This window comes from Salvelinus sp. IW2-2015, linkage group LG20 (genome assembly GCF_002910315.2).
Source record: "Salvelinus sp. IW2-2015 linkage group LG20, ASM291031v2, whole genome shotgun sequence".
Lineage (NCBI taxonomy): Eukaryota > Metazoa > Chordata > Actinopteri > Salmoniformes > Salmonidae > Salvelinus > Salvelinus sp. IW2-2015.
Window position 1 is genome coordinate 74,649,959 of NC_036860.1, and position 9,749 is coordinate 74,659,707.

Consider the following 9,749-nt stretch of genomic DNA (forward strand, 5'->3'; position numbering starts at 1 on the left):
CTGTTTATCTTGATCGTTTTTATTTAAAGGYAAAGCCGATTTTGCAATGTAAACAACTGTGTGGCGAAAACAGCCAGGCAGTTTCTTTCTCACTCCAATGATTGGCATTTTACCATTCAAACAATTAAACCTGATCTAGGATAACTTTTAAAACATGAAAGTATTTGGCTTGCTCTAAAAGGATTTGGCTAAAAGCAAATCTACCCGCTAACTGGGCAGAAAAAWAATGTCGCAGTATGATTGTTTTGTAAAGCATAAACGGAATTTCAATCTTACCCAGTTACATTTGAGGACTTTGTAGCATTCAGCCACGAAAGTATCAACAACAATTACATGAACTAACAAGGCACTGAACATCAAACATCAATTAAACATGACACAACGGAACAGGTTTGGAGAACCCTGTTATAACATGCATCTTCCAATTGCGACGTCTGCTTATGCCCACGCATGTTGTCTCAAGAACATTTTATATTTGTAATACCCTCAAACACCAAACACCTATTTTGTAATACCTAATTTCAAAATAGGCCATCATCACTGTCAATCGTGAATGAGAGTTATTAATGTTTTACCGGCGAAACTGCATGTGTATTCCAATAACTTGATAGATCTCAATCAGTTTCATGGGAATAGTCTATGKATTTCGATCTTGTTGAATGACTGTTTAGAGCAGATGGTGTTAACAGACTAACGGCCTTTCCTGTATTTTGTTTCAATCTAAGCATATATCCTGTTGAGTTTTGGCGCACGATACTTTTTTTTTTTAACAAACCATTCTAAAATCTCATTAGAAATGATTAGGTGTTTTTGGTGAAACAGTAACATTAGTCTATAGGCCTATTATGCTATGCTATTATATTCGGTTCTGTTATGTAAACTAATAAGTCATCGTTATGTGATCTTACCAGACATTGATTCAGCTTTGATCTAACTTTACTAAACGAGCACCGTTGTGAGAAGTGATGATCTTCTATTAGTAATAATAATAATAAGTGATTGGTAGGACTATTAGGCTTAGGCAACAGATCTAGATGAGTGTTATTGTAAACGATTGGAGTGCCCTTCATGGTTCCAAAAGGACAGCACCTAAATAAACTTTGGATTTGATTAGCTTGAACACATGGTTACAATATACCCTATTACAGAATAAAATCAAACAGAGGGGTAAATAATCAATTCATATCATTTATTTGCAAAGATTTAATCAATAAATCAATTGATCAAATAGTGATCATAAATCATTACTATGTAGAATTACAAGATGTTCGTTTTAAAACAGCCATAAAATCATGCTTTTGGTGTGGTGTATTTATGCATCTCAAAAAACTATACTCTAAATGCATTATTACTTCCAACTTGGCCCAATATACTTTTCAATTTTCCCACCACGCCATAGCCTACCAAGCTAGAACATTTAACCTTTATTTAACTAGGCAAGTCAGTTAATAACAAATTATTATTTTACAATGACGGCCTACCCCGGCCACTAACCCGCACGACGCTGGGCCAATTGTGCGCCACCCTATGCCCTGCGTCTAAACCAATAGCCAATACAGGCTAAATATCTTAAGCAGGGCTACGGCAACTTCCAGGGAGGTCAGGCTCCTGGGCTTTGTGGCGGCCACTCTGGTTTGGGTGTCCTCGGCGTTGCGGTGACCAAGTGTTCACATATCGTTCTGGGTTCCAATGCGCAATAGCAGGTCGGTGGACTTTTATGAACATCAAGCAGACACAGTTAATTTAGATTTATTTAATTTTATATACGTTCTGATGCTTTTAACTTTTCACGCCTCCAACCGGCCTCCCCAGTGCACACATGTAGCCTACAGTTCTTCATCATTAGCCAGAGAGAGGACAGGGAAGAAACATCCATTTACCTACCTCTAGGCTGCTGTAGCCTACATATTTATTGGGTTTGTCATTCTAACGCTATTTATGGAATTTACCCCTCATGTATGTTGTCACAGTTCATATGTGTGAAATGTATTTTAGGACGATATTTGTGCTTTTGGTTGGACAGAGAATTGGGTGCTTTGGAGGCGTACCAGTATAAAGAAGTTGCACAACTTCTAGACATATTTTAACCACAAAAAAAAGATGTAGGCCTATTGACGTGGACCTTTCATTTGTTTAAAATAGATGTTAATGTAGGCTATACATGTTGACAAACGAACACATAATGAAAGCGATGACAAATATGTTTTCGATTTAGCACTTTATTTTTCCTTCAGAATCGATACATCTGTTTTGAGACATGCAATGAAGGGCGCCGGATGTTGCTCTGTTTATGTTGACGCAGGCAACGGACGCTCTAGTGGTACTGTCTGCACAGGGAGCACACCACGATAGCAAGGAACTTCTGGAAAGCACCCTGGACGTCAGCGGTGAAGGCAGCACCCATTCTCGCAGCAACAACAATAGTAAGGCAGTCAGCCAGCAGCTGCAAAAGAAAGGAGCAAATGGACATGTAAAAAAATGCATTCGGGCACACTATTGAGAGTAGAATATGACCTTGTGAAGTATAAAATGATAACTCATTTACCCGGAAGTTGTCGGGATCCACGCGCAATTTATCGGAGTGCAGCACGCTCAGCTCTGTGTAGGTGGCCTTGATGTCATCCATGTTCTTGACAGCCCGGACCAGTCCTTGCAGGACCGTCTTTCCGTGAGCGGCGACCTTTGGGTTTCCCTGGATGGCAGCGGCGTTGGACAGGTTTCCGAAGTTACCGAAATACCTCTGGGTCCAGGGGTACACGATCAAACACCTGGAAGTGAATAATGGAATTATGAGTGACTGCATTAATCATATAATATGCACGAGGTTCAATGTAAATGTAGGTCTATTTTTAAGGAGGTATGAAAAAGAGCAAAGACCTGGAAAGAGCCGCGGGGCCCACGTCATCGTAGTCCATCTTCCCGAAGATGCTCTGGATTGTTTGGCGCTCGAAGTCTGTCCACTGAACCATATTGACGTTTGTGAGGTATCACTCAATATGATATGTACTGTTCATGCTACTGAAGGGACAGCTTATATACGCGTTTTGTCTCCACACCAAAAGCCAGCTATTGGTTTAGCAGTTTTGTGTGGGCTGGGTTAACAATGTTTTGTAGAAATTCATTGCAGTACCACACCAGCCCATTCATAGCCTACTGTAAATTACAACGAAAGGAACAAACCACCAAGACAGGGACGATAGTTCTCATGTGCCTTTTATGCTCATTCATTAATGACCATCAATATTTATTACCAATTCATATTTGAAATGATTTAAGTGGCGTTGGTGGAGATGTGGACAGTTTAATGTCCCTGTGACTGCCGATGTATAGACAAATCATTCATACTTTTGTTTTCAATAAGTCAAATTAAGAAAAAAGTTCTGCCAAAAGCCGATAAAGAAAATATGTTCCCTGCCTTTTATTTTATTTTATTTAGGCCTAATAAAACATTTATTATTATTTATTTACTTTTGTAATAATTTCTTTTCTTTTTATTAATCTACATTTTATGATGATAAAGCATGTTTTCATTCACAATACATTTATTTCTTATTGTCTTTTATTGAATAATATGACAATTACGATATCAAGATGTGTGTGCCTATGTTTTTTCAAGCAAGTGCAAGTTTGAGCAATTATTTAAATAATGATTGTTGTATAATATTAAATGGTTCAAACTAACCTAAATGACCTATTGTAGTTATCTCTATAAGAGCTGGGCCATTATCATGTCAAGTTTGGGTGAGATATCTGATCCAAGACCAGTGCTTCTGGCTTATTGATTATTTCATGAAATAATAACCTGGTCTAAATACTGTTAATGTAGGCATCCAGAAGTCAAACAGTAATGACTTATATCATACAAGGATGAAAGGTCATATAATTTATTTTATTTTATTTTCATTTCACCTTTATTTAACCAGGTAGGCCATTTACAACGACCTGGCCAAGATAAAGAAAAGCAGTGCGACAAAAACAACAACACAGACTTACACATAAACAAACGTACAGTCATAATGATTGTGTTATAATAATGATAGCCTGATAATGATGATCATAGTAATGATAATGAAGGTGGTGGTTACATATTACCATAATAATTGCTATTACTATTAATGGCAATGTGGACCCACAGTGGAGTAGTGGGAGTTTTCAACTTTGTGGATAGTGGATATATTTGTGTAATTATTTCACTATCAATAATCTAGGTCTATCAATTAAATAAATAAGTAACTAAACATTAAAACACATATAGCCTACGATTAATCAGGACAGCAGGACAACAACGTTTCAGATTCGATCGGTAGGATTCCTTTATTGCATTTTTTCTTTTAAATTTGCACCCTACAAAGATTGTCAAGTGGAAATCTGTCTCATTGCTTAACGGTACTTCTCAGACAGAGCCAGAAACGTGTCCGTGGCCACGTGCACCTCAGGGGTGAAGTCATCAGGGAACATCATGGCCAGCGTGTTGTGGTTGAAGATCTGGGGATGTGAAGGGAGAGCAGAAACATTATTAGAAGCATATTTCACGAGTATGTTTCTGAAGATTGAAATCCATACATTAAGCTATTACAGTATTCAAACTTCAACGGTTGCTAATGGAAAAAAGTTACTAGTGAGAAAGAAAACAAGGTCATTTTTACTATTTACTAACCTTGAAGTTGGCAGGATCCACTCTCAACATGAAGGCGTGCAACTCGCTGAGGGTAACGGAGAGACTCGTTGTTGCTTCAACTTCTTGACTTGCTGCCAACCAACTCAGTAAAGCTCACTGTTTCGGGGCTCTTTTTATGTATTGTCTGATCTGCCCAAGCACAATGCTGCTGCCCAGAAACCACCGCCAAAAGAGACCCGTTGGTTATCTCTTACCATAGCGTGTCATCTTAGTTGTTTACAACTCATGGCACACAGCCAAGTATATATAAAATAAGTCATGGGCGCGTGGCAGGGTTATTAAGCCGTTATTTTCTTCTTTCTTTTAGTGGATTTCTTATTATGACATTATTTTGAATGTTATGAATATCGCTGGCAAAAACTGAATAAACTAATGTTGAATGACATACTGACAGTAGAAAAGAGGAGCATATCTTCTTTTTAATGATGTCAACTTTACTCAACTCCTAATATTGAGCCAATGACACTCACTGGAGTATCTGACCTAGGCTTTGAAAAAGGACCCGCTAATAGGCTAGTGCCGCAAGTGCTGCTGGCTGCTGTTAAGCTTTCTTGACTTGGACATTCATTTTGCCAACCTTTGTTAATCGAGCTAAACAGCTGCTTTTAGTGAAAATGTGTTTGGAGTTTTCACTTCCTCTTCCACCTCATTCCCAAAACATGGGCATGAATATGGAGTTGATTCCCCCTTTGATGCAATAACAGCCTCCACTCTTCTGGGAAGGCTTTCCACTAGATGTTGGAACATTGCTGTGGGGACTTGCTTCCAGTCAGCCACAAGAGCATTAGTGAGGTCGGGCACTGATTTGGGCTATAAGGCCTGGCTCGCAGTCGGCATTTCAATTCATCCCATAGGTGTTCAATGGGGTTGAGGTCAAGGCTCTGTGCAGGCCAGTCAAGTTCTTCCACACCAATGTCGATAAACCATTTCTGTATGGTATGGACCTCACTTTGTGCATGGTGACAATATCATGCTGAAACAGGAAAGGGCCTTCCCCAAACTCTTGCCCCAATGTTGGAAGCACAGAATTGTCTAGAAGGTCATTGTATGTTGTAGCATTAGGATGTCCCTTCACCGGAATGAAGGGGCCTAGCCCAAACCATGAAAAACAACCCCAGACCATTATTCCTCCTTCACCAAACTTTACAGTTTATGCATTGGGACAGGTAGCGTTCTCCTGGCATCTGCCAAACCCAAATTAGTCTGACGGACTGCCAGATGGTGAAGCGTGATTCATCACTCCAGAGAACGTGTTTCCGCTGCTCCAGAGTCGGCAAGCTTTAACACCACTCCAGCCGAAGCTTGGCATTGCGCATGGTGATCTTAGGCTTGTGTGCAGCTGCTCGGCCATGGAAAGCCATTTCATGAAACTTCTGACGAATAGTTATTGTGCTGACGTTGCTTCCAGAGGCAGTTTGGAATTCCAGAGTGAGTGTTGCCACCAAGGACAGACGATTTTTATGCGTTATGCGCTTCAGCACTCGGTAGTCCCATTCTGTGAGCTTGTGTGGCCTACCACTTTGGGGCTGAGACGTTGTTGCTCCTAGACTTTACCACTTCACAATTAACAGCACTTACAGTTGACCAGGGCAGCTTTAGCAGAGCAGAAATTTGACGAACTGACTTGTTGAAAAGGTGGCATCCTATGACTGTGCCACTTTGAAAGTTACTGAGCTCTTCAGTAAGGCCATTCTACTGCCGATGTTTGTCTATAGAGGTTGCATGGTTGTGTGCTCGATTTCAAACACCTGTCAGCAACAGATGTGGCTGAAATAGCCGAACCCACTAATTTGAAGGAGTGTCCACATACTTTTGTAGTGTACTTTTGTATATACAGTATAGTGTATCATTCACCTGATCATAAGACAAGATGTGGATTTTTCCCCCGCTAACTTACTGTGGGGGTCCTTGGGCCGCCGGTTTACCTGGAACAGGGTCCCTGGGCAAGAACATTTAGAAGACCCCTGGCTCCTGGAGATGTGGATATTGAATGAAAATGGGTGAACTCCCATTGAAAAGCAGAAGTCCACAAAACTTCAGACCTGGACGCATAGTCAGTAGGGTCAAAGCCTGTGTCACAATTTAAGCTTGTACTTTGTCAACATTTGGCCATACCACGACAACACAAGGATTCTCTTTAGACTGTGAAAATGTCGTGCTGAAAGGACAGCTCCGCTAATCGGTCAGGTAGCAGCATAGAGACAGCGATGGTCAGGGTGAACTTGGTGGTGCTGAAGAACAGCTCCGCTAATCGGTTCAGGTAGCAGCATAGAGACAGCGATGGTCAGGGTGAACTTGGTGGTGCTGAAGAACAGCTCCGCAATCGGTCAGGTAGCAGCATAGAGACAGCGATGGTCAGGGTGAACTTGGTGGTGCTGAAGAACAGCTCCGCTAATCGGTCAGGTAGCAGCATAGAGACGAGCGATGGTCAGGGTGAACTTGGTGGTGCTGAAGAACAGCTCCGCTAATCGGTCAGGTGCAGCATAGAGACAGCGATGGTCAGGGTGAACTTGGTGGTGCTGAAGAACAGCTCCGCTAATCGGTCAGGTAGCAGCATAGAGACAGCGATGGTCAGGGTGAACTTGGTGGTGCTGAAGAACAGCTCCGCTAATCGGTCAGGTAGCAGCATAGAGACAGCGATGGTCAGGGTGAACTTGGTGGTGCTGAGAACAGCTCCGCTAATCGGTCAGGTAGCAGCATAGAGACAGCGATGGTCAGGGTGAACTTGGTGGTGCTGAAGAACAGCTCCGCTAATCGGTCAGGTAGCAGCATAGAGACAGCGATGGTCAGGGTGAACTTGGTGGTGCTGAAGAACAGCTCCACCAGTTTAGTGAAATCTCACTGATGATGATGGCACACTTTGTCTCAGCAGCTACCAAACATTAGCTACTGTAATATGTTTTGTAGTGTCATCTAATAATATATTTTATTGGATTCATTTAATTAAATTGATTTGTTTATATTATGTATCTTATAATATAGTTTGTATTTTCCAGGTGTCTTATTGTATATCCATGGACTCAGAGGTACTTTGGAACCTTTGGAGACTTAAACAGCGCAGCGGCTATTATGGGCAATAAAAAGTTGCCAACCATGGCATCACCGTGCTGAACAGCCTGAGCGAGCTGTGCAGAATATGGATGACATCAAGAACACCTACGTCGAGCTGAGCATTCTGCACTCGGAGAAACTTCATGTGGATCCCGACACCTTCAGGGTAAGATTTTGGGTTGAAAAGACGTGTAAATATGGGTACTAATGGAAGTGCCTAAAACAAATTAACAATATGTTTTTCCTCATTGATTTACATCCAGAGAATATTCTTTTGCAAATAAATGACTAACGTTTCAATCGTTTCCTTTCCCAACTGCTGGGCGACTGCCTCACCATTGTTTTGGCCTGCCAGATCAAATCAAATCAAATTTATAAAATAGCCCTTCTACATCAGCTGATATCTCAAAGTGCTGTACGAACCCAGCCTAAAACCCAAACAGCAAGCAATGCAGGTGTAAAAGCACGTGGGCTAGGAAAACTCCTAGAAAGGCCAAACCTAGGAAGAAACCTAGAGAGGAACCAGGCTATGAGGGGTGGCCAGTCCTCTTCTGGCTGTGCCGGGTGGAGATTATAACAGAACATGGCCAGATGTTCAAATGTTCATAAATGACCAGCATGGTCAAATAATAATTCACGTGGTTGTCGAGGGTGCAGCACCTCAGGAGTAAATGTCAGTTGGCTTTTCATAGCCGATCATTAAGAGTATCTCTACCGCTCCTGCGGTCTCTAGAGAGTTGAAAACAGCAGGTCTGGGACAGGTAGCACGTCCGGTGAACAGGTCAGGGTTCCATAGCCGCAGGCAGAACAGTTGAAACTGGAGCAGCAGCACGGCCAGGTGGACTGGGGACAGCAAGGAGTCATCATGTCAGGTCGTCCTGAGGCATGGTCCTAGGGCTCAGGTCCTCCGAGAGAGAAAGAAAGAGATAGAGAGAATTAGAGAGAGCATACTTAAATTCACACAGGACACCGGATAAGACAGGAGAAGTACTCCAGATATAAACAACTGACCCTAGCCCACGACACATAAACTAATGCAGCATAAATACTGGAGGCTGAGACAGGAGGGGTCAGGAGACACTGTGGCCCCATCCGATGTACCCCGGACAGGGCCAAACAGGAAGGATATAACCCCACCCACTTTGCCAAGGCACAGCCCCCACACCACTAGAGGGATATCTTCAACCACCAACTTACCATCCTGAGACAAGGCGAGTATAGCCCACAAAGATATCCGCCACGGCACAACCCAAGGGGGGGCACCAACCCAGACAGGAAGATCACGTCAGTGACTCAACCCACTCAAGTGACGCCACCCTCCTAGGGACGGCATGAAAGAGCACCAGTAAGCCAGTGACTCAGCCCTGTATAGGTTAGAGGCAGAGAATCCCAGTGGAGAGAGGGGAACTGGCCAGGCAGAGACAGCAAGGGCGGTTCGTTGCTCCAGAGCCTTCCCGTTCACCTTCAACTCCTGGGCCAGACTACACTCAATCATAGGACCTACTGAAGAGATAAGTCTTCAATAAAGACTTAAAGGCTGAGACCGAGTCTGCGTCTCTCACATGGGTAGGCAGACCATTCCATAAAAATGGAGATCTATAGGAGAAAGCCCTGCCTCCAGCTGTTTGCTTAGAAATTCTAGGGACAATTAGGAGCCTGCGTCTTGTGACCGTAGCGTACGTGTAGGTATGTACGGCAGGACCAATCGGAAAGATAGGTAGGAGCAAGCCCATGTAACGCTTTGTAGGTTAACAGTAAAACTTGAAATCAGCCCTTGCCTTAACAGGAAGCCAGTGTAGGGAGGCTAGCACTGGAGTAATTGATCAAATTTTTGGGTTCTAGTCAGGATTCTAGCAGCCGTATTTAGCACTAACTGAAGTTTATTTAGTGCTTTATCCGGGTAGCCGGAAAGTAGAGCATTGCAGTAGTCTAACCTAGAAGCAACAAAAGCATGGATTAACTTTTCTGCATCATATTTTGGACAGAAAATGTTGTTTTTTGCAATGTTACGTAGATGAAA

At 42.5% G+C, this 9,749-nt stretch overlaps 1 protein-coding gene across 2 annotated transcripts; it reads right to left on the reverse strand.

The window, feature by feature from the left end:
- Positions 1 to 2,203: 2,203 nt before the first annotated feature.
- LOC111980931 (hemoglobin subunit beta) lies at positions 2,204 to 3,014 on the reverse strand. 2 transcript variants are annotated; one of them, XM_024011988.2, is made up of 3 exons: positions 2,878 to 3,010; positions 2,546 to 2,768; positions 2,204 to 2,443 (listed from the first exon to the last, which is right to left on the reverse strand). In XM_024011988.2, exons 1-3 carry the CDS (start codon positions 2,967 to 2,969, stop codon positions 2,315 to 2,317), a joined length of 444 nt encoding a protein of 147 aa, XP_023867756.1. In that variant the 5' UTR covers positions 2,970 to 3,010; the 3' UTR covers positions 2,204 to 2,314. The 2 variants fall into 2 exon arrangements, with proteins under 2 accessions (XP_023867756.1, XP_070305736.1); XM_070449635.1 differs by having other exon boundaries at positions 2,204 to 2,768; positions 2,878 to 3,014.
- Between the last annotated feature and the right edge of the window lie 6,735 nt (positions 3,015 to 9,749).